The sequence below is a fragment of the Macrotis lagotis genome, chromosome 5 (genome assembly GCF_037893015.1).
Source record: "Macrotis lagotis isolate mMagLag1 chromosome 5, bilby.v1.9.chrom.fasta, whole genome shotgun sequence".
Lineage (NCBI taxonomy): Eukaryota > Metazoa > Chordata > Mammalia > Peramelemorphia > Peramelidae > Macrotis > Macrotis lagotis.
This window is the reverse complement of record NC_133662.1, coordinates 149,862,201-149,886,701: the sequence shown is the minus strand read 5'-3', so window position 1 is coordinate 149,886,701 and position 24,501 is coordinate 149,862,201. Positions and strand designations below refer to the sequence as shown.

At 36.9% G+C, this 24,501-nt stretch overlaps 1 protein-coding gene and 1 pseudogene across 1 annotated transcript in view; one reads left to right on the top strand and one right to left on the bottom strand.

The window, feature by feature from the left end:
- The window catches only part of HECA (hdc homolog, cell cycle regulator), a 60,972-nt gene that overhangs the window by 12,067 nt on the left and 24,404 nt on the right, over nt 1-24,501 (bottom strand). Inside the window, exons 2-3 of the mRNA XM_074187704.1 lie at nt 14,195-15,235; nt 3,458-3,612 (exon numbers count right to left, since the gene is read on the bottom strand). Of these exons, the coding sequence (XP_074043805.1) occupies nt 3,458-3,612; nt 14,195-15,235 (1,196 nt within the window). The remainder of the gene's footprint in view (nt 1-3,457; nt 3,613-14,194; nt 15,236-24,501) is intronic.
- Nucleotides 96-966, top strand: LOC141487885 (small ribosomal subunit protein eS25 pseudogene; annotated as a pseudogene).

Genomic DNA, 24,501 nt, shown 5'->3' with positions numbered 1-24,501 from the left:
CAAATTTGTATGTTTTTGATAGTTTCAATGACTGAAGGGAAAAGTAAGTATTCCCAATTCTTTTCTGGTGGCACACAATACTGCTTATAAATGTCATGACATTGGTAAGAACATAGAATGGAGTCATGGGAATGGCAGAGTCAATCATTAGATAAGCTGCTGTATTTGGAGTTAAAAAGTAATTTAACCTTTTTTGTGCTTCAGTTTCCTTTTATAAAGTTGACTGTACAACCTCTGAAGTGTCTTCTAAAAAAAAATCTATGATCCTATCATTATAGGGATCTTAAAAGATCAATTCAAGCAACTTATCTGAATAATCCATGACTAGCAAGTAAACTACATGTAAGTATTACTGAGGTGAGCTCACACTAAAAAGGTTCACTAACAAAGGCAACCAAAACAGATAGCCTGTCCAAACCTTCATTTTAGAGATGAGGAAACTGAAATCTGTTGAAGGCAATTGATTTACCCAGTTACATAAAACGTCTCTAAGACAACTTCTTTTAATCATAACCAACCTCTAAATACTATGGTGATTCTAAAAAATATTTCTATATCCTTTCTGTCCGACATCTTAGCTTGGAGGCAGTTGAAGTAGGAGTTCCTGCCACCGAAGGACGATAAGAAGAAAGATGCCAGCAAGTCAGCCAAGAAGGACAAAGATCCCGTGAACAAGTCTGGGGGCAAAGTCAAGAAGTGGTCCAAAGGAAAAGTTCAAGATAAGTTTCAACAATCTGGTTTTACAAAGCAACATATGACAAACTCTGCAAGGAGATCCCCAACTATAAACTTATTACCCCTGCAGTAGTCTCAGAGAGACTGAAGATTCAGGGTTCTTTAGCCTGAGCAGCCCTCCAGGAACTGCTTAGTAAAGGTCTGATTATGCTGGTTTCCAAGAACAGAGTTCAAGTGCTATATACCAGGAACACCAAGGGTGGAGATGCTCCAGCCTCTGAAGATGCATGAAATGGTTCAACATTTTTGTTCACATTTTCAAAAATAAACTTATTTGATTAAAAAAAAATTCTATTTGTCCCTCTTCATGTTTCATATTACCTCCCAAAATGTTATGGCTCTTGTTAATAGATGCTACATTTATAGTGGGACAACTCTTCACTTTCATAAGTTAATAACATATGAGGTTATTAATGTCTTCACATGGAAGAGTTAATTAATAAATGTGCAGTTTAGTGGTTAGCTATTTTTTCTTCCTCACTGGGAAAAAAGAAAAGGAAAATCTGAATATAAATTGTAATAATAAAAGCCATTAAACTATGAACAGTAGTGGGTAACTTGAAATTGTAATTGGTGCATGAAAGTTTTAGCCTGAAAAAAAAAAATCCCATTACCATTTAGTAGGTTTAATAGCTTGGGGTAGTAGAAAGTGCTTTTGTGAGAGCTGAGTTCTAATTCTTGTTCAACTATGAACCAGCAATTATTTCTATGACCAATTTATATAACTGAACAAATCAGTTTCTCCCAATAGATTATATATAAAATGAAAGGTTGGACTAGATGGTGTTAAAATATTCCTCACTACTTCAAAATCTTATAAGCAGCAAATGTATGATTTTTTATTTTTTTAAAGGAGACAAACAAATCTTTTTTTCCTTTAACTCTCTCAATTCAGGCACCAGCAATTCCTTAGGTATAATGGTAAGAGCAATACCAGCCATTTGCACAGCTCTTTACAGTTTACAAACCATTTAAAAAATCTTATTTGAATTTCACAACAAATTTAGGAGACCTGGCAAAGTAATGTCATAAATTAAAGAGTAAGTACCATTAAGATTCCTGGGTTCATATCCCATGGTCCATTGTTGTGTAACCCTAGGCATGCTAACAAAGCCTGGGCTCAACAGGATGACTTCTAAGGTCCCTTTATAAGTCTGATATTCAATGAGTTAGAGAGTTTAAATCAAAATCATAGCTTTTAAGCAACTGACATAGGCCTCAAACCCTCATCTCTTAACTCTTACTCATCCAAGATCATTTAGGTATTTGATGGCAACAAGAGGATTTGAAACTGGGCTCTTTAATTTCATATTTATTGTTCTTTCCTTTTATTACATTGGTCCCTGTAGTACCCTTTAACTTAAATTTTTTAAAAAAGATCTGGTGATTCCTTCCTTTCTCAACTATCAGAGACCTGTTGTGAGGGAAATACTACAAAACGATTAAAAATACAATACAAAAACTAGTAAGACACCAAAATATTTCTTGAATAAATTTTAAGATAAAGAGCCAGGCACAATGCTAGAACTTGAAGAAATAAAAAACAAAAATTAAACAATTTCAGGTCTAAGAAGGTTTGCATAATCTTAGGGGAGTCAAACTATAAATAAGTTTATATAAAATAGAGAAAAGGTCAATTTTCATCAGGGTAGGAATTAAAAATTGAGGAAATTAGAAAGGCCTCATGGAGAATGTGCTTCTTGAACTGAGTTTTTCTGGCAACAAGGGATTCTAAAAAGCAAAGGAGAGATAGGCATTCCAGGCAAGGGGTCCTGGATTTTTAAATTAATAATACTAAATATAATCTGAGTCTCTGAGTATTGAGAGGCCACAACATCTAATTTCTTGAGATTTTTAATAATGTTCATCTCCTTGGAATACTTTTAGGCTAATTAATTAGTTGGTTATGGCTAAAAGCAGAGGAATTAGGCTATCCATGATCTTTCTAGATTTCTTACTGTCTCCTGACTCTAAGATTACTATGGTTTCCTAGAGAAAACTCAACAGCATCATTACCTCAGATCTCTTTGACCATTTATCTGAGGGGATAAAGTTAATCTGAGAAATGAGTTTGTCAATCTGTCAGGTTTCTCCCAAACAAAGTCTGAACTTTAGAGCTGAAGATCTTGCCAACCTGGAATCTCCACAGATGTAGAAGTTTATATTCTGATGAATACTTAACAGTAAAGGCACTTTCTTTTCAAAATCATTTTATTTCTTAGAAGAATGAGATTTGGTCATTAGAAAAAGGTTATGCAAAGTTACTTTAATGAAAAAGTTACATCTTGTATTTTATAAGAAAATAAAATCCCTCTGTTCCCACAAAATGGCAACCACTTGAAGACTGCCAATTAATTCGCAACTGTTTATTATTTTTTTAAAACATTAGACAGTACAAAAGATGTTTCTAAGCAATCCAATCAGAAATGTTTATGACTTACTTAATCTGCCATTAATCTTTCCTCTTCTCTGGCTGCCAGTAGATTAAAGAATTCCTCACTGGCATCAGAAAGATACTGGAATGATTTGTACAATCTCCTTGTCTCTTGGAGAATGTGAAAGCACCATCTTGAAAGCTACTGAAAACTCTTCTTTATATTCTTCCCACCTCCCCAAGGAGTAGTAACACAGTGGATATAATAATGCCACAAAACCCCACACAACTGATACAGGAAATAGAAAATTGATGCACCTTGTTGCTCTGTTCAAGAGGAATACCAACCTGACAACATGGAGAGGCTGCCAAAATATCATAGGTATACATGGTGCCCAGCTGATGCCAGCTTCCATCCCATCGAGACTTACACTTGATGCAGATTATTTTATGAACCCCTTCTAAGCAGTCTACACACACAGCATACAGATGCATAAGCCTCCCTGTAAATAAAAAATAAACCATTCATATCCTAAAATAAAGATTTTTTTTTCTTCTTATACAATGAAAAGTGTTACTCTCCTTCATCTACCAGCTGTGGAGCAGATTTTTAAAATTTCAACCTTATGGACTCAGATAAACAGAAAATCAAAATACATTATGTGTATCACGTTACTGGATGATGAGCTTTACATTTGGTAAAGTTAAGTTGTTTTTTTCTCATTAGTGGGTTAAGCTACCTTTACTCTTTGGAAATAGGCATTTCTGAGTTAGGTAGAATAAGAACTCAATATGGGGATATTCACCTTTTCTATACAAAAATTACCATCAAAAGAACAACTCAAAACCATGGCAACTAATCTCCAAAAGTAGACAAAACGTTGAACCTAAGAGTCAGGAAAACCTGGGTTCAAATCCTCTCTCTGAAATTAACTAGTTGTAAGACCATGAAGTTCTTTGACCTCCCTGAGTCAAAGTTTCTTCATCTATCAAATGAGGAATAATATCAGAAGTACTTACTTTGGCATTTGCAAAGAGCTTTTCCTAATTATCATTTACAAAGGATAGTAGTCTAAAACTTTCCTAGTCATCAATGATTTAGGTATTGCCCTACAGCAAGATGTAAGATATTTAAAAAACCCAACACTTGCTTTTGTACTCTTGGTCAAAATGCAGGCCTAGGGTCCAAAAATTGTGGTGTGGTCAACAAAAATCTTCACTGCATACTTCCCTTCTATATTTTTTTCTTCATTCCTGATATATTTTTTCAGAATTTACAGGATTAATCAACAAATGTTTAACAACTGTTTACTACATTCTAAGCACTATTCTGTGTGATGGGAATTAGGCTCATAGATTTAGAGCTAGAAGAGATCTAACAAATCATTTGGTACCATCCCCTCAATATTTTACAGATGAGAGAATCTGAACTCAATGTTTTTTCCTATTGTAAATCTTAATTCAGTTTTTCTCCCTCTTCAATTCTGAGCTTCAATTATTCATTTGTTTTCAACTATTCATTAGACCTTTTTGATGAATAAGAGTATTATACATAAACATATTTGCATGGTAATGAATAACCTTGATTTTAATGGAACTTCATACATTTTAATCAATGAATGATGGTATGTATGTACATCAAAATCTAAATCTTTAAGAATTTTAAAGATGTATAGATGACCTAACAGATGTAGGAATCAGAAAAAAAAAAAGTTCTTATTAAGGCCTTACTTTCAAGGGACTGGCTTCCTCATATGATAAAATAATCTAAAATTTTGCTATTATACTCTCACTGTCACCCAATAACAATAAAACACTGTTAGGACAGTATTTTCCCAGTTATTACCATTAGAGAATCAGGTTCCAAAATCATTTGGTTTGATACTGAATTACTTAGCATAGCAAGTAGTATAATGAATTGAAAAGGATCCATTTTCCCATATGCTTATATTAAAAAATCTGAAAAAGTTCAATCAAAAAGCATTTATTAAGAATATTATTCTGGTAGGTGAGGTGTAAATAATTAGGTAATATGAGACATAGCTCATCAAAGGATTCTCAGAGGAAAGGTAATAGGAAAGCCTAGCAAAAACATCATGAAAAACCTCTTGTATACAGTGGGCAAGTCTTGAAGTCAGGAAACCAAGAGGAAGAGATGATGAGGGAGAAAGCATTTCAGAAGTATGAAACAACCAGTTCTGAAATAATTGAGATGGGAAAGGTAGTGTCAAATATGAGGAACAAGTAGACTAATGCAGCAAGAGGGGGATAAAGTGCAAAAAGATTGTAAAGGTAGGAATGGGCCAGACTATGATAGCTTTAAATACCAGGTCCTTTCATACATGGGTGATACTGGAAGACAACTGGGAGAACAAGGAATAGTTTATCAGTCTCATCTATGGAGACATGAACAAACATGCGATAGAGAACATTATAAAATGCAAAATGGATAATTCTGAGTACACTGAATTAAAAAGGGTTTACACAAACAAGACCAAGCAGGGAAACAATTTTCACAGACAGTATTTCTGATAAACACCTCATATCTAAAATATAAAAAGAGCTGAGTCAAATTTATAAGAATTCACATCATTTTCCAATTGATAAATGGTCAAAGGATATGAACAGGAAGTTTTCAGATGAAGAAATTAAAACTATCTACAGTCACATGAAAAAATAATCATAGAGAAATGTAAATTAAAACAACTCTGAAGTATCACTTCACACCTATCAGATTGGCTAAAATGACAAGGAAAATGACCAATGTTGGAAGGGACATGGAAAAACTTGAGACACTAATGTACTACTGGTGGAGCTATGAACTCCAACCACTCTGGGGAATAATTTGGAACCATGCATAAAGAACTAAAAAAACTGTGCATACCCTTTGATCCAGCAATATCGAGTCAACATCCCAAAGAGTTCATTAAAAAAAAGGGGAAAAAAAGACTCACATGTGCAAAAATATCAGCTCTTTTTGTGATGGCAAAGAATTGGAAATTGAGGCGATATCCATCAAGCTAAACAAGTTGTGGTATATGAATGTGATAGGAGTACTATTGTTCTGTAAGAAATCATGAGCAGTTAGACTTCAGAAAAGCCTGGAAAGTTTTACATTAACTGATACTGAGTCAAATGAGCAGAATCAGAACACTGTACACATTCAGAGCAGTACTGTATGATGATCAACTATGATGGATGCAGCTCCTCTCTCAGCAGTTCAGTGATCAAGGACAATGGAAAATACTACCCACATTCAGAGAAAAAACTGGAATCTGAATGCAGGCCAAATCATGGTATTTTCACTTTTTAAAAACTTGTTTTATATTTTTTCAAATTTCTCATGGTTTTTTTAAGCCCTTTTATTCTGATTCTTCTTTCCCAACATAACTAATACAGAAATATATTATATGTGATTGTACCTGTATAACCTATATCACATTAGTCACTGCAGTGGGGATGGGGAAAAGAAAGGGAGAAAGTAGAAAAATGTGGAACTCGAAACCTTACAAAAAGATGAAAGTTGAAAACTTTCATGTAACTGCATGTAACTGGGAAAAATAAAATAACATACCATTTTTAAAAAACCTTATTTTTGCTCCTGGAAATAACAGAGAGCTATTGACATTGACTAAGATGGAGGAAACTGGGGGTGGGGGAGAGAAGAGTGACATACACATGCCTTACCTTTAGCAAAATCATTTTGGCAGGTGAGTGGAGAGAGAGATTAGAGCAGAGTTATGGGAGGAAAACCAATTAGGTTATAAAGAACTAAATTAAGGTGGTGACTATGAGTGGAGAAAAGGAGATATGTACAAGAGCTGTAAAGGCAGAAATAGTAAGCTCTTGCAAGAGACTACTAATGTGGGGCAAGTAAGAAAAGAGTCAGAGAAAGTTAGATTTCAAGCCTGGGTGACTCAGAAAATAGCAGTTCCCTCTATAGCAATAGGGAAAATCAGAAGGGTGAGTTTTAAGAGAAAGATAATGACTTCTGTTCTGGACATGCCTATGTTTACATTTCTTGGCTAAAGGACATCCAGTGTGAGATGTACAAAAGACTGTTAGGTCACAGAGTTCAGGATAAAGCAGGACTAGAGAAATGGATATAGGAATCATTTTATAAAGATGATAACTGAACCCAAGAGAGCTGATGAAACTTCTGGCAGCCTAGAGCAAAAAATGAAAAGGATCCAGCACAGAGGGGATATTCTTAGTGGGTGGGCCACTGATGAAGAATCAGAAAGGACTGAAAAAGATAGATAAGAAGAAGGAAAACCTAGAGAGAAGAGTATACAGGAAGAGACAGTGATCAACAATGTCAAATACTATACAAAGGTCAAGAATGATGAGTTTTGAAAAAAATTCATTATATTTGGCAATTAAGGGATCACTGTTAACTTTGGAGAGAGCAGTTTCCATTGAATAATGAGGTTGGAAGGCAAATCACAGAGGATTTAGAAGGAGGCATCTAGAGTATATGGCTTTCTCCAGGTGTTTAGATGAGAAGGGAAAGAGAGATGAACAGCAGGAATGGCAAAATCAAAAGAAACAGTGGGTTTTTTTTAATATGTGGAAACAACATGGAAATTTTTGTAGGAGGCAAGAAGAGTCAGGAGATAATAGAAAGAAGAGGTGGGAACAATCTGCTGGAAAAGGTAGGAAAGAAAGACCTGTGATCAAGGCTTCATGAAGGGTTTGCCTTGACCACTTCTTCAGGGACACAAGTTAAGGGGAAGACATCTAAGTTACTATGAAATGAGAAAGGGAAAAGATTCCTGAAAATGTTTATGTGACATTAATTCTAGGCATAGCAAGTACAATCTTGGTTAGTTCCTATTTAACTACCTTACCATTTCTACAACTGATTTAGTATCAATGGTGGAGAAACTCCCAGACTGATTTAACTTTCTTTAAATGGATGAATGAATGAATGAAAGACTAAATTAAATATCTGTTTCTGGGGAGCCTTCTTAAGGAACTTTCTTAAAAAGGCATTAACCGCCCCCCCAAAAAAGAAGGCAAATACTAGGACAAATTTTATTTTCTGTATATTCATACAAAAAGATACTTTGATTTGCTAGAGTGTTTTTGAAAGTTTAGTTAATACAGTGGAAAGAATATAGGATTTGAAGTCAGAGGACAAAACTGTGAATCTAGCTCTAGGTAAATTTCCTGTGTGATTTTGAGCACATTACTTTACTTTCTGGGCTTTTGTCACTTAATTCATAAAGTAAGGGGGTGAGAGCAGAAATCTTTAGGTCTCTCTCTCAGTTCTGATAGTCTATGATCCCAATAAGTCTAACCAATAAGATAAAATTTTTACTCCTGATTCTTGCAATCTTCTAAATGTGCCTCAAAAATAACTACACATATCCCCATATATATGCATACACACATACTTACATATGTTCAAAGAAAAATTCCACATATGTATCTTTCTCAAATCTAAGCTGAATAATCTCCATCAACTACAGTGACTATACTGCAAAATTTCACTATTAATTATTCAATCAGCAATGAGAAAAGTGATTATTTTCTATTATATTAATAACAATTATTAAATTAGGATTGAGGGTTTTCCTTTCTATTTTTGCATTCAGAGACCAGTCTCTGTGGATCAGTCAGTCGGTCTCTGAAGAGAATTGCTGATAGATGAGATCACCCAAATCCTCCTGGTACATGCTCTGTGATTGGGTCAGATCCTACAGAATTAGAAGACCTTACAAACAGAATCTAATCTTGGTGAATTCCTGTCTTAGGAAAAAAATCTATGCCCTTACAACATCCCCAATTGTGGTCAAGGGTAACTGAGCTTATGAAGGATAAAGCCAATTAAAGTGATCTGGGTAGAGATGTATTCCTTTGTCTAGGTTGGAGGAAACATCTCAGTCAAGTCATAGTTGTCAGCAGGAGGAGCTGAATACTTTTAGCTTAACTCCTTATTAATAAGTCCACCTCCTCATCAATGTTCACCAATCAGAGCTGATTTTCACCTATCAGGGACACCCCTCCTTTTCCAAAGGTTTTTGAACATTCAGATATTTTCATGGTTTGATCTTTGGTTACTGAGAGAAATCACTGACCATCAATTTGTTATTAGCTACCTAATTAATAAACTGATTAATTATCCAGAAACTCTGTCTCAGGCTTTTCAATCATCTCAGCTGTTATCACAAGGAAAAGAATTTCATAGACATTACACAGAATGGGAAGGTTCCAGGGAGATTATGCTTTGGAATAAATAATTTTGAAAATAAAACAAAATTACCCTTTTCTTTGCTCTCTAAAGTGTTCTCTCCTTCCCTGACTCATGGTGAAAAATAAATCATTATATAAAAGTTCCAGATCCCTATATCTAATTTGGGAATGGGAACCAGAATCATCTCTTACATTTACATGTTTTTTTTTTCCCTTCTGAACCAATAAACTTACTTTTATGTACCAGACTCATAAAAGCTACAAAGCAGTTGAACTCACCACCTTCATGTCAATTAAGTGAAGACACCATCCCACTTTGGATAAGCTCTTAAAGGAAATTTTTGTTGTGGTAAAACTACCCACTCTTCTTAAATGAACATTACAAGAGCAACTGGCAGCACTAGATAGAGCTCCTGGATTAGAATTTGCTATTTAAGGGGGTCTACACTCTTCTGATTTAAAAGTGAACCAAGGGGTCTCTAATGTTTCTGGTAGTGGAGACTGATCCTGATAGAATAGGTAAAATGAAGAGATAGTTGATAAGGTCAATTCGGAAGGGCCTGGGGTGGGGGGGGTCAATACAGTGTGAGAAAACTTCAGATTTTGAGCCACATCCCCACCCTAACCAGAAAGCTTGTAGGATGCAGGAAGGGTGTGCTAACAGTCTCTAACCAAGCTCCTTCCCTCTAGTCCAGAGAAGGCTACCAATGAGCTATGAGTCTTTTCTCTCTCTTCCTGATCATGTATGACAATTAACATTCCAAGGGCATGCCCCAGGGGTCCCAGAGATGGAGTCATATCAGGATGCACATCTGGCAGCTCAACTATAAGAGTAAGGGACCTGGAGATAGGTAAAACTAAGTCTGAATCTTGCCTCAAACATTTCACCCTTGGCAAATCACTTAACCTTCCTCAGATTCATCTCAACCTCTTCAGGCTTCATCTCAATTAATTTCACCTGGTTTTTGATTTGTAAAGTGGCAATAATAACCAAGGATTCTTAGGAGAAGGAACAAACATTCTTCCAAGGATTGTTGTTAGGACCGAAATAACATGTAAAGAGCTTTGCAAAGCTTAGCACTCTTTTATAAATACAAACTATTAATTGTTTTTAGTAGCTTGATCCTAAGTTTTTGATGGTCTGACGTTCTGACCTTTATAAATTCAGAAGACAGAGAGCTTATGTCAGAAGGCAACAAACATTTCTTTTAATATGTGATTGTTTTGGAGCATTTAGAAACACTGACCTAAAACAGGTCCCCAAATTTGCAGCCAGGTCGTAACATACTCTCAGCAGAATAAGTATTCAAGAGTGTTTCAAATTTCTAGAAGTTACAGTTGATCTTCCAAGTGCAAAAAAAACCTGGCAGGCTCCCTGGGGTGGGGAGGTGGTTCATGAACTTGTTTTCTGGGGTTTTTTTGGGAGGGGGTTAAATAACATTTTCAATAAAATTAATTTCCTTTGGATTTCTATGTATTTTATTTTCTGCATTTTAAAATACATTATTATGAGAAGAAATGGGGATGGGCTTCACCAGACTGCTCAAGGGATCTATGACAAAAAATAACTTAGGAAGCCCCATTCTTTAGGGGAAATGTCCAAAGAGCCAATTGGAAAAGGAATATATACTCCTTTCCTGAAGAAATAAAGAAGGCTCTAATTGGGGAAATCTCATCATATTCTAAAAAGAAAAGAACATGTTTCCCAACGTCAGGACACAGAGATGGGAGCTGAATTGAGGAGAGAGGGGAGAGGAGAAGGAAAGGAGAAAAGGAGAGGAAGAGTAGTTCAATAAAGCAAAAGCAGTTTAAGCTTTTGAAAACAATGCAACTTAGAACAAAAGTATATCTATTTTGTGTTAGAACTTCAGATAAAGGATCTTAAAGAACGCCCAATAAGGATACAATGGCAAATGGAAGGATTTACATTAGCAGCCTAGAATTGGAATCTCATGGAAATGAAAGGACTTTCTCCCCCAAAATGTTATCATTTGTGCTACTGGCAAATTTGTGGGTCTTAACACTTTGATGTTTGAGGAATTTTATCATAATAACCTAACCTATTTTAATGTCTGTGGTACATTAATAGCACCTTCATTTTTCATAAACAGATTTTGAAAAGGTTAAATGCCTGCAAAGATCAGACATTTAACATTTAACTGAATCTATTGAATAGTCAGTGAATTGTGTCCTCCGATTGCCTCTCTGAACCTGTGTATCCACCCCAAGGTTCTATATTCTCCTCTCTTATATTCATCATCTCAGTGAGCTCATGTACTCTGATATCTTTAGCCACCATCTGATACAGATGACTGCCAAATATTTACTTCTAGTATCTTCTGAGTTTCAGTGGCTTATTTCTGACGATCTACCAGTACTGATCAATGCTTGTATGTTCCAATTCAAACTAAACAGATCTTTCTTCTCAAATTACCAATTTCCTTTCTCTCCTATTTCTCACTGCATATTCAAGCAGTTGTCACTTATGTGGCATCACAAGTTCTATCACTTAAATCGCCACAATTTCTCTTTTACAGCCCTCCCTTCACTTTTTATTCTGCCAGCATTCTGGTCCAGTCCAGTCATGCCTAGGCTATTACAATAACCTGCTGGTTGGTCTTCCTGCCTCATATTTCTCCTTGCTCCTATTGAGTAGAAGAGTTTATTCTCCACTCAGCTGTCAAATTGATGTTCCTAAAAAGACAAATCTGATCATCTTTTCCCATCTGATAAATTCTACTGATAAATACAAAATTCTCTGTTAAGCTTTTAAAGCCCTTCATAACCTGGACCCCTTGACAATCTTCTTATACTTCCTCTTCTCCATTTAAAATTCAGTTGAACACTGGCCTTCTTGTTGTTTCTTGTACAAAACCCTTCCATCTCCTGAGTCCAAACAGTTTCAGTGAACGTCCCCCATCCCTGGAATTCTCCCTTCTCATATTCATCTGCTTGTTTCTTTCAAATCTAAGCTCAAGTCTCACTTTCCCTTTATCATCTCCAATTTACCCTGCATATACAACTTATTTGAGTGTAATGGTTGTCATATTGTCCCCCATTACACTGCAAGGCCTTGGATGGCAGAGACTGTTTCATTACCTTACTTTGTGTCTCTAACTCTTAGCACATGTTAGATTCTTGATAAACACTAGATGACTTCACCTGACTTCTGCTGATGGTTCCTAGGCTAGAAATCTTGGGATCTGACTTGTTCACTTTTGTCCCCTACCATTAAGTCCTATAGCTCTTTCAAAATGTTTCTTTCCATTTTCTCCTTCCCTTTCTATTCATGTTTCCAATACCCTCATCTAGATCTTAATCAACTTTAGTCTAGATTGATGCACTAACCTTCTCTGTTGCCATTCTCTCTTCTTTCTACCCAAGTCATCATTCTAGATTAACCTTCCTAAAATTCCACTTTCATTATGGCATCCCAATATAGTGCCCATTGGATAAAATCCTAAATCCTTATTTTTGCATTCAAGACTTTCAAAATGTGACCCCAATCTCCCTTTACAAGCTCATTGCATTGACATGAACTGTTTGCTTCAGCAAACAATCTACTCAAGTTTCCTGAAAATGGCCTAAATTTTCCCACATCTGTTCTTTTGCTTCTATTTATCAATCTACCAACCTTTCTACCCAAAATCCTACCTTCCATCAAAGATTCAGCTTAAATCATACTTCCAAGAGAAAGACTTCCCTAATTATCCCCAAGTCTAAGCATTTTTTTATCTTCTCTGAATATGTCCATATTACTTATTTGAAATTTCTTTGCATTATCATTATTAATTACCTGGAATCAGGAGTATATTATTATAGATTCAGATCCAGAAAAGACCTGGAGGATAATCTCATTCAATTCCTTCACTCAACAAATACAGAAACTAAGTCCCACATAAGGCCCAAAGTCACATGGCTTCAGTTCAAACTAAGTTTCTGACTACAAATCCAATGCCCTTTCCAATGTATCACAAATTATATGTATCTGCTCTCCTCAAATATATTCTTATATCCTTGGGGGAATATGTCATTATTATGGTACCTGGTACTTATAGGCCCTCAGTAAATATTTAATTCAATAAAAAGTCTGGGTTGATCAAAAAAAGAGTAGAGGTTGACCCTACCCATGTGCTCACATGGTTCATGTAAACTCAAAGGAATTTATGTTTCTCAATGGTTTTTTTCCCCCCCTCTAGGTCTCAATTCAACCTATCTTTGTATTTGATTTGAAATAGCAGGTTTCTCAAATACAGAGAATTCCTCTGATTGTTCTCTGAGGATTAGAATAAACAAAGTCCCTGCAGTCAAAAGAAACTTTAAGCCATTTTCTAAATAGTTTTTAACAGTCCTAAATTTTGCTATCCCAATACCACAAGGCATCTTTAAGATTACTTTAACAGACTTAAAACTTCTTCAAGCCTTTCCAGTCCTCACCTTCTTTCAATCTTGATACCAAGATATGGAATGAAGAGTTTAAGTTACTTATTCTATATAGCTTTCCAGGGACATCAACAGACAAAAATTACAACACCAGCTTATTTCCTGCAGGCTGCAGGAAAGCAGAGTAAGCAATTCAATTCATTCTTTGAAATCCCCCATGATCAAAAGGGAACTGCTACACATTAGTAGCCTTGAAGGAAAAACTCTCTTCATTCAACAACACAAACACAAAATGACCTTCTCTACTAAGAAAATATCTCTGTGCTGGAAAGGATGACATCAAGTTTTAAATATATCATTAGGTAAAGCTGAAATAGCAAACATTCAAATGCTATCCAGTATCTGACTATAAAGAACAAAGCATATCTAGCTAAAATGAGACACAGAAAATCAATTCCTGGGCTTTAAAAAGGGAAAGCAGGCAAGGCGAACTAACACCTGTACCTTGAAGGTGACAAGGAACATCATATTCAATTTCATCATGTCTTGATGGACTTAAGAACAGGGTTCCATCCACTAGAGGGAACTGTTCAAATACTGGGAGGGCCCGGTGACAAAGGGCACAGTTTACAACATTTCTGTGGCTGGCACTAAGGGCAGCAAGAATGAATTTCCGTAGATCCTCCCCTTGGCCTACTTGGGCATCATCTTCCATCCTTACGTGGAAAGTGTTCAACTTGTGCCTAGGGATGTGAGCCAGGAGCTCTGAGAGGTCAAGCCTCCTGAGAAATTGCACTGGAGCATCAAAATGCCCACCCCTGTGTGCTGGCAAACCAGCTGCCCCATAGTCAAAGTGAGCATTTCGAAACATGCTCCCTCCAGCCATATTCTTTTTGTGAGGCTCCAAGTGAATGGCATTCTTTAAAAATTCCCCAAGGTATCTTGAGGAGCGGGGTCCACTGAAATGGGCTGGAGAGAGAATGGAGTACCCTGAAGGAGGAGACTGGCCAGGAGAGCCACAGGGGGACCGCACCCCATAGCCCCCCGCATTGACCCCTTTCTCCTGGGAGTTCTGTCTGTCCATAGAATGCCGCCGTGGGAGGTCATGATTCAGTCCTTTCTGGGCCTTGTTAAGAGGCCGGCACTTTTTCACCTCCTCCCCAGTCTCTGCCATTGACCTCCCCATGCTCTTCTCTGCCACAGACTTCTTCTTTTTTTCATCCTGCATTCGCTTCACCTGGTACCAATCCGTATCCTTCTTCAAGTGGCCTTGTCCACAACGACATGAGCAGAAACGAAAGGCCAGATCATAGCCCTTCTTGGTCCACATGTTCTGGCGACACTGCTTTTCATTCCAACTCCGGGCACGGCCAATGCAGTTAAACTGGACCAGGATGCTGCTTTCCCACTCATAAAAACACTGAAGATGCATCCAGGTGCTGTAGGGGCAGTGCTCATTGTTGCAGACCACTTTCTGGTAATCGTCCTTATCAAGATCAACCGGCCTTCCAAAGCTGCAGATGAGTGGCGTGGCACAAGGTGCTTCTGAAGAAAACAAAACAGACAAGTCAACCAGGATGGACACTTACTGCTGGGCATGCTACACTACTGAGTGTCACACTGACACATGTTCCAAGAGAAAAGCTATCATTCTGACCCAGTCTGATAAAGCAAAAGGTATTGTCAAGCTTGGGCAACTGAGCCAAAAAATACATCTAGAATGAGAGAGCACTTCGCTCTAGCTTTAAGTTCCATGAACACCCCTACTGTGGGGAGGGAAGGAGAGAAGGGTGAGGATTCTGGTATTCATAAGTAACTATTCATGAACTTGAGAATATCAAATTTTCTAAATGGTAACTAGATATGTGTCAGAACTGCTACCATCTGGTATGTTTTCCTAACATGTCTTTATTCAATGATGTTCAACTAATTTTTCTTTAAAAACAAGTCACCACAGAGAACCATGAAGTAACATGATAATTTCCAGTCATGGACAAGTCATACAAACACAACTGACAAAACTGACTCTGAAGAAGGTAGTTCTCATCTGCTATAACCAAAACAGCATTCCTAGAAGATTGCCTCAGATTCAGCCCTTTATACAATCATTATATTATTATTGGATATAATACAAAAATATATTACTGATTTTCACCAGAGTTAAAACTGGGGCACAAAAGGGGTGATACAATCAAGCAAAGTTCATTTACTTCCTGATAGGCTGAGAGTGGGGAGAGGGAAGAGCTAACACATACATAAAGTAAATTCAAAGTAATATCAGAATACTTCAAGAGGTTTCCCTTAGGAAGTGGAACCACCTCAAAGAAGCTAGGGAGGATTCTAAGCAGGAAAAGTGGGGTCCTTGAGGGCAGGAACTATCCTTTGGCATTTGATAACTGTTTACTGATTGACTGACAGTATAAAAGGGAAAAATAAGAAAAGATTGGAAAGATAAATTAAAGCTCAACTGCTTTAAAGCATCTGACTTGGAGGCACTATTTCTATAGCCCCCATGGTAGAGTATTGTGTTGTTGACACAGAATTTTTTTTTTACACTGGAGCTGTAATTTCTTTTTTTTTAGGGTTTTTTTAGGGTTTTTTTTTTGTAAGGCAAATGGGGTTAAGTGGCTTGCCCAAGGCCACACAGCTAGGTAATTATTAAGTGTCTGAGACCGGATTTGAACCCAGGTACTCCTGACTCCAGGGCCAGTGCTTTATCCACTGCGCCACCTAGACACCCCTAGAGCTATAATTTCAATGGTGGAAGGAAGCTCCTAAAGAAGAATTTTGTCTACCAATGTGGATTGGCACTTTTTCTGCAATTTATAGACTGAGAGAGTTTTCTGCAGGCACTCCCATTGATTACATAATTTGCCAAGGGTCAAAAATCATCAAGCACTGTAGGCAATACTTCAGACTCCTATGTCAGCTTATTGCCTGTCTATGTGTACCTAGTATAGGTTCTTAGGTCTATTACCTGCCTGTCCTATGTACCCTTGGTTAAGCTCTTATTTTCTCTAAGGGGGAGTGGGGGTGGAGAACAAGAATCAACATTCTTAACCTAAGGTCCAAAAGTCTCTTAAGGATTGAAAGATTTGGATATATTTCTGGGGGTTCATGAACTTAGGATAACAAAAAAAAAATTACATTTGTATTTTCACTAACTGCTGACATTCACTATTTCCTTCCATTATGAATAGAGGCAATAAACCATTATTTTATGAAGGTTTTCACCAAACTGCCCAAGGGATCTATTAAACTACCAAACAAAAAGGTTTAAGAACCCTTAGCCTAGATAATCACTCAAGTCTCTTCCAGCTCTAGGGCATATTGACTTATGATTTTCTGTCCCACTACAAATAAGGGTACAAGTGAACTTAAAAAAAAAAAATCGTGTATTGTCTCTAACAATGGCAATATAGAACTTCCAGAGATTTTTTTTTTTAACATGCCTAAACTGACAGAACTGGCAAGACTACCTTTGGCACAGTAATCTTCCTAAAAGAACAAATTCAGTGAAACAAAAACTGAAGCAAAATTAAACTCAAGCCTAACCAGATACCAGTTCACCTAAACTTCATGTTAGAAGATGCATTTGGTAAAGTTGAACCACAAAAGTAAACAATCACCAGAAATTTCACACTACTCTGTAGAAAGTTCAATAGCTTTGGTACAGATTTTGAAGCTTCTACAAGTCTACCTACCAAATCAAAAAGACACTGAAATATGCATGCCAAATAAACTGAACTGCTGCTGAGGGTCTAACAAGCCCAACACTTAATTATATTTGAAAAATTAGAGTTGAATTTTAAAAGGTTAAGGTCACTTGAGCTTTAATTCAAAACAGGGAACAAAAAACTAAAACAACACTTTAAAATATTATTCCATTTCCTTTTGTGACCAATGGGGATGGGGAAGTTCAGTTTCCTCATCTATAAAATGAGTTGTCAGGAAGACAAGTGGAGGAAGGAGGAAGTAGATAAAAAGGATGGCAGTGAGAGAAGAAAGCTGAGCAGAAAGGAAAAGAAAAAAATTAGTCTTATTACAAGTCCCAGCAAACCAAGAAGAAAACCACCACTACATAAAGATAGACCTTGAGCACATAAAAAGGCAATAAAGTATAGAATCTCCTAAAATTAGAATATTAGCCCTGTCAAGAGCTAGAACTGTGGTACTTCACTATTAACACCCTTTTTTTAAATGATAGTCAACCACTGTGCTCAGCCATTTGGTTCTTTAATCTCTAATTATACTTTTAAAAAGTCAACAAAAATAAACATTTTTAAACACCTGCAAGCTCTAAGGTTCTGTTCATAAAATTGTGAATATAATTTTAAAGAGACAGCAAATATGCAAGATAAAGAATAGGGAAGGGAATTAAAAAATACCCTTTAACTGTAGTGGCAGGACCATAGTAAAATTAATCTAGGACCAGATGCCAGGAAGTTCTGTACTGGAGATTGCTTATCCCTGATCATATTTTTTTTTAAGTTTGCAGTGGACAAAATTAAAATTAAAACCATACCACGAAAGACTTTAAAAAAAATAAAATAAAAAGATTTTAACCAAAAACTTTTTTAAAATCTGTTTTTTTTACACTGAAGAAGCAATTATATCTACCCTGAGTTCTTAATTCCCTGTTTTTAAGGAAAGATTCCCAGCTCTAAAACAGCACTAAAATTTCCACACTTCTTCAGCTAGTTGTCACTTCAGACAACCACTCTCTGGACTTCAGTTCCATGATCTATAAAGTGAGAAGGTTAAATTACATGATCTTTAAGATCTTTTCCAGCTCTAAAAATATTATAGTCCTACAAATCTCCTCAGTTCTCACTCTAATGGGACTCTCCATATGCTATTTCCATGATGCTGTTTTATAAATTACTATAAAGCTGATAAAATGCTGGACACAAACCCATAAATGTATAATGCAAGATAAAGTTTGTTAAATATAAATTGTAGGTTTTCAAAAAAATTCTTCTAGGTAAAGAATCTTTAATTAAGGATAACATTTTTTAAGCTAATAGAATAAAAACAAAGTAGTGTTCAATCCAACAAGACATTTATTAAATTACCAACTAAATGCAAGGTGCTTTTGGATAAAAATATTTTTAAAAAAACTTACTTGATGCTTTTAGGAACATTATAATTTAGGAGGATGATAAACATACATAAAAGTAATCATGATTTCAGTCTGAATCAAATAAAAGTACACAGAACATCAGAAAGTCATCAGAGACTCATGAGCTAGCTATGGGAAGATGAAAGGCAGGAGATGCTTGGAGGACTAGGGCTCAAAACCATTCATAATAGATAGTTCTTGGGCTGAACTTGGAAAAAAGGAAAAGATTTTAATATTTTTCCCAAGAGGATTCTATTGTACCTGATTTTCCAGCTAATTTCTTCTATAATCTGTGGAAATTGCCTTTAAAATCTGCTTCATGGAAGGCTAGGTGGTGCAGTGGATAGAGCACTGGCCCTGGAGTCAGGAGTACCTGATTTCAAATCCGGCCTCAGACACAATAATTACCTAGCTGTGTGGCCTTGGGCAAGCCACTTAACCCCATTGCCTTGCAAAAAAAAAAAAGCAACTATAAAATCTGCTTCACAAAAAATGCTCTAAATTACTCTAGATTAGAGAAATTCAAATTAAAACAACTCAGAGACTACATCATACCTGGCAGATTGGCTAATACGACATAAAAATGAAAAGAAAAAACTTACACATACAAAATTATAAGCAGCTCCTTTTTTGGCAGCAAAGAATTTGAAATTGAGGGAATGTTGATCATTTGAAGAATAAGTTATAGTATATGAATACAGTACAATAATTATTTTGTTGTAAGAAATGGGGAGAAGCAGACTTCAGAAAAACCTGGAAAGACTTACATGAACTGATACAGAGTGAAGTAATCAGAATCAGGAGAACATTGTATATGCTAAGGTCACTGCTGTGTTTTGCTCAAATATGATTTTTAGCAATACAATGATCTAAGACAAGTCCAAAGGATTCATGTTGGAAAATATTATCCACATCCAGGGAAAAGAACTGATATAGTCTGAATGAAGATCAAAGCATGTTACTTTCACTTTTGGGGGTAGTTTTTTCCTTTTAGTCTTCTGCTTCTCTCACAACATGACTAATATGAAACTATGACTATGTTTACATGATCACACACACACATACACACCCCCCCACACACACACAGAACCTACATCAAATTGCTTACCATTTTAGGGAGGAGTGAGAGAAATTTGGAAATCAATTTTTTTTAAATGAATGTTAAGGGGATGGCAGCATAAGGATAGGGTTTCCCAGGAGCTCACTTCGAAAATATTTCAAAAACTTTAAAAGTATGACTCTAATTAAATTTTCAAGAGACAGAACTCATAGATTCAGTGAGGCAATGCCCCAGCCCAAGGTAGGAAGATTGTGAAAAGGCTCTGTTCCACAGGATTGGAGAGGGTGGCAATGCACCCAAGATCACTAGGTGGGAGCAAAGGAGTTTCAGCATTCCAGAAAACAGGCTGTGGGGTGTCTGGCTCCTGGCAGCAGAAGCAGTTTCCTGACCTGCCAACCCAGGGGACACCAACCTCTGCCAGAATGAGCCAGCGTGGCCCTCAGTGAAGCCCAGATCCCAGGAAAGGGATGCAGGCCTATGGAGTCACCCAGCAGGGTGCCCTCCCAGAGCTGCTCCCAGAGCACTCAGCCCACAGAAGGTAAGGGAGTGGGGGGGGGTGGGAAACTGTCAAGGTCTCTCCTCTGTCCCTGGGACAGGACTCTGGTGCTTTGTCCATATTCAGCCCTTGATCACAGTCTGGGTCCCCATATTACCATAGAGGAGCAGGAGACCCTCTTCCCCCAAAGCTCCAGGACAGAGGGATGTGCTTGTGGTCATTCACAGACCAGAACACAGGCCAGGAGAGCAGTCAAAGCCTCTCATAAGACCTTGAAGGAACTGAAGTCTTTACAAGGGTGTCCTGATAACACTCAAAAGCTCAGGAAGCACCACAAAAACAGGGGCACAGGCTGAGGAAATGAGTAAACCAAAAAAAAAAAAAAAAAAAGGAACCTGACCATAGACAATTATTTTGGTCCTATGGAAGATCAAAACACACACTCAAAAGATGAGAAAATCCAAGCTTCTGTATCCAAAGTCTCCAAGAAAAATAGAAGTTGGACTCGGGTTATGAAAGAATTAAAAAAAAAAGATTTTGAAAATCAAGTAATGGAAGTAGAGGAAAAAATGGGAAGAGAAAGAAGAGAGATCAGTTAAAACATGAAAACCAAGTCAGAAGCTTGGTGAAGGAGATCCAAAAAAATGCTGAAGAAAATATATTAATAACCAGTCTAGGTCGAATGGAAAAAGCAGTCCAGAAAGTTAATGAGGAGAATACCTTAAAGAGCAGAACTGGCCAGATGGAAAAGGAGATAAGAAAGCTCTGTGAAGAAAACAACTCCTTCAAATGTAGAATGATGCTAAAGGAAGCTGATGGCTTTGCAAGAAACAATAAAACGGGGGCAGCTAGGTGGCACAGTGGAAAGAGCACCAGCCCTGGAGTCAGGAGGACCTGAGTTCAAATTCAGCTTCAGACACTTAATAATTATTTAGCTGTATGACCTTGGGTAAGTCACTTAACTCCACTGCCTTGCAAAAACAAAAAAAGGGGAAAAAAGAAATAATAAAACAATACCAAAAGAATGAAAAAACTAGACAAAAATATGAAATATCTTATTGGAAAAACAAACAGATCCAGGAGAAACAATTTTAAAATTATTGTGCTACCTAAAAGTCATGATTAGGAAAAGAGCCTTGACTTCATTTTAAAAGAATTTCTACAGGAAAACTGCCCTAATATCTAGAAACAGAGGGCAAAATAGAAATTGAGAGAATTCACTGATCTCCTCCTGAAAGAGATAACAAAAAAATAATAAACCTCAGGAATATTACAGCCAAATTCAAAAACCCCCAAGTCAAAGAGAAAATATTACAAGTAGCCAGAAAGAAACAATTCAAATATTGTGGAGCAGGATTACAAAGAATTTAACAGCATTCACATTAAGGGCTTGTAGAGCTTGGAATATGATAATCTGGAAGGCAAAAAAACTTGGAATAGAACTGTGAATCAACTAGACAGTTAACATCCTCTTCCGGGGGGAAAAAGATGGGCATTCAATGAAATAGGGGAATTTCAAATGCTCCTGCTGAAACGACCAGAGCTGAACATTTGATCTTCAAATACAGGACTCAGGTAAAGCATAGAGAGGGTGGACGGGAAGAGTAAATTACAAAGGATTTAATGATATTGAACTGTATATTGCTGCATGGGAGGATGATACTGATAATACTCATATGAACCTTCTCATTTATTAGAGCAGTTAGAAGAGCATATGTAGACAAGGAACAGGAGGGAGCTGAATTTGAAGAAATAATATATTGTAAAAATAGTGTCAATGGGTAAAAAGTGAATGTTCAGGGAGAAAAGGAAAGCAGAGGTAGAATGGGCTAAGATATTTCGTGTAAAAGAGTCAAGAAAAAGCTTTTGAAATGGAGTGGAAGGCAGGAAGGTAAGGGGGAAATGAGGGAGCCTTCATTCTCATTGGAAGTGGCTCAGAGAGGAAACAACATACATACTTAATGGGGTATAGAAATCTAGAGGAAAAAGGAGAGAAAGCTGACAGGGGACAGGGAGAAGGGGTAGAGGTGATAGATGAGAGGGAAGTCAGATACAACAAACACTTTTTTTTTTAACTTTTTGCAAGGTGGTGGGATTGGGTGGCCTGTCTGGGACCATGGGGCTGCTTGGTTGCTTGGTCTCTGGAGTGGGATGTAAGCTTGGAGCCACCTGGCCCCAGAGCTTGTGCTCTGTCCACTGCACTACTTGGCTGCCCCACAGCACACTTTTGGAGAGAAACAGAGTGAAAGGAGAGAGAAAATATAATAAATGGTAGTGGGGAGAAATGGATAGAGGAAATTACAATCAGCAACAGCAACTGTGGAAAAATATGGAAGTAACTTCTCTGATGGACTTATGATAAAGAATGCAACCCACCTCAGAGACAGAGCTGATGTATCTGAACACAGACTGAAACCCATTTTTTCTTTCTTTCACTTTATTTCTCATTAAGTTTTTTTTATTTTTGTGGGGGAGGGGGAATTATGTTTGCTCTTACAAGAAGACTATCTTAGTAAATTAAAATGTAAATTTAAAAAATTAAAAAATGAATGTTAAAAACTATCTTTACATGTAATTGGAAAAAATAAAATAAAATATGCTTCACAAGCTGACCTTCTAGCTAAAACATGGCCCTGCTACTCCACTCAAAGTAACTAGTTTATTATTCCCTCACAAACTTCTGTTAACTTTTCAGTCTTCTTAAGCCTTATTTATATACTTTCCAAGCACTTGCCTCTTTGCTATTCACTAAACAAGACCCTGCATCTCCCAACTCCAGGTATTTTAAACTCTTTCTCTCCTCATATTCATCTCCTGACATTCTTTTAAATCTAAGCTATAAGAAGATAGCCTCCCAACCCTACCCAAAGAAGCCAACCTGGCTTCTTTATTCCTACTGTTTTTCCCACCTGCACTGCCTTGCTCTCTCCTTTGTACATTTACTAATTATTCACGTACCATTGAGAAAACGATCTCTCCATACTAGTACTATATGCCATTATTTTGTCAGTCAACAAATTAGTATTCAAGAGCTTATTCTATGAGCCATGTCTGTGCTAAGATCTCGACAGAGAAGAAAACCCACCCCACCTCCTCCCAAAAAAATCCCCGTTCTCCAGGAGCTCAGTCTAATGGAAACTGAAACTAGACATTTTTATCATTTATCGGATCCTCAACCAGTTTAATATTCAATTTATATTCAATCAATAAGCTTTTACTAAACAGCATATATTCAGGCACTAAATAAGGCCACTGGCCAGTAGAAGAGAAATTGTTTTAATATGATGAGCAAAAAAAAAGACTGCTGCACCACCATGTACAAATCTCCAGGAATATCCCCTAGCATCACATCATTTACTTATTTACAAAAATGACCACAGAGTGATTCTTTTGAGTGTGAGATAGCATATTTTTCCTAACATGTTAACAAAGAGCCAGTGTTTCTCTCATCTCATATTAGCTTTCCTCCCCATTGTTTGGCTTCCCTCTCTCCCAAACATCAGTCTATTTAAGTCTGAAATCTCAAAAACTTGCCACACTCACGCTGAATTGTTATGTTACCTAAGATGCCAAGAGGCAGAGTGGCCTAAGCAGAGTCAAACAGAGCTGACAACAAAGATCAGGAAGTCTTGAATTCAAGTCCCACCTCTCATTTATAGCATAAGACCTTTCCTTGGCAACTCGATTCCCCACCCCATTTCCTTGCTCTTTAGTTTTGAAACCTTCTTGTGAAATCAGTTCTCCCATTGTTCTTAGGATGTTGTGCCCCAATTCCACTTTTCTAAGTCATCAACCCAGAGATGGGCTCCTCCCTTACCACCAACTCCCAGGAAGCTCCAATGGAGCCAAGTCTGGCTTTTCCTTTGCTTTTATATCCCCAGTACTTTTTGCTTGAGAAGCAGAAAACAATTCAAGAATACTTTAAAAAAATAACTTTTAATCTCTCCTTCCTTTAATACCAATGAAAATTTAATGATGTTTTTTCCTTTACAGTTATTACTTCACTGAGAAAATTGAAACCATTCACAATAAACTCCTTTTTCTCTTCTACTCATCTCAAAACCCTTTGACATCATTCCCTACTCTTTCCACCTTTTCCCCCAGGATCTAATGAGATGGCCTTTCTTGCAAAG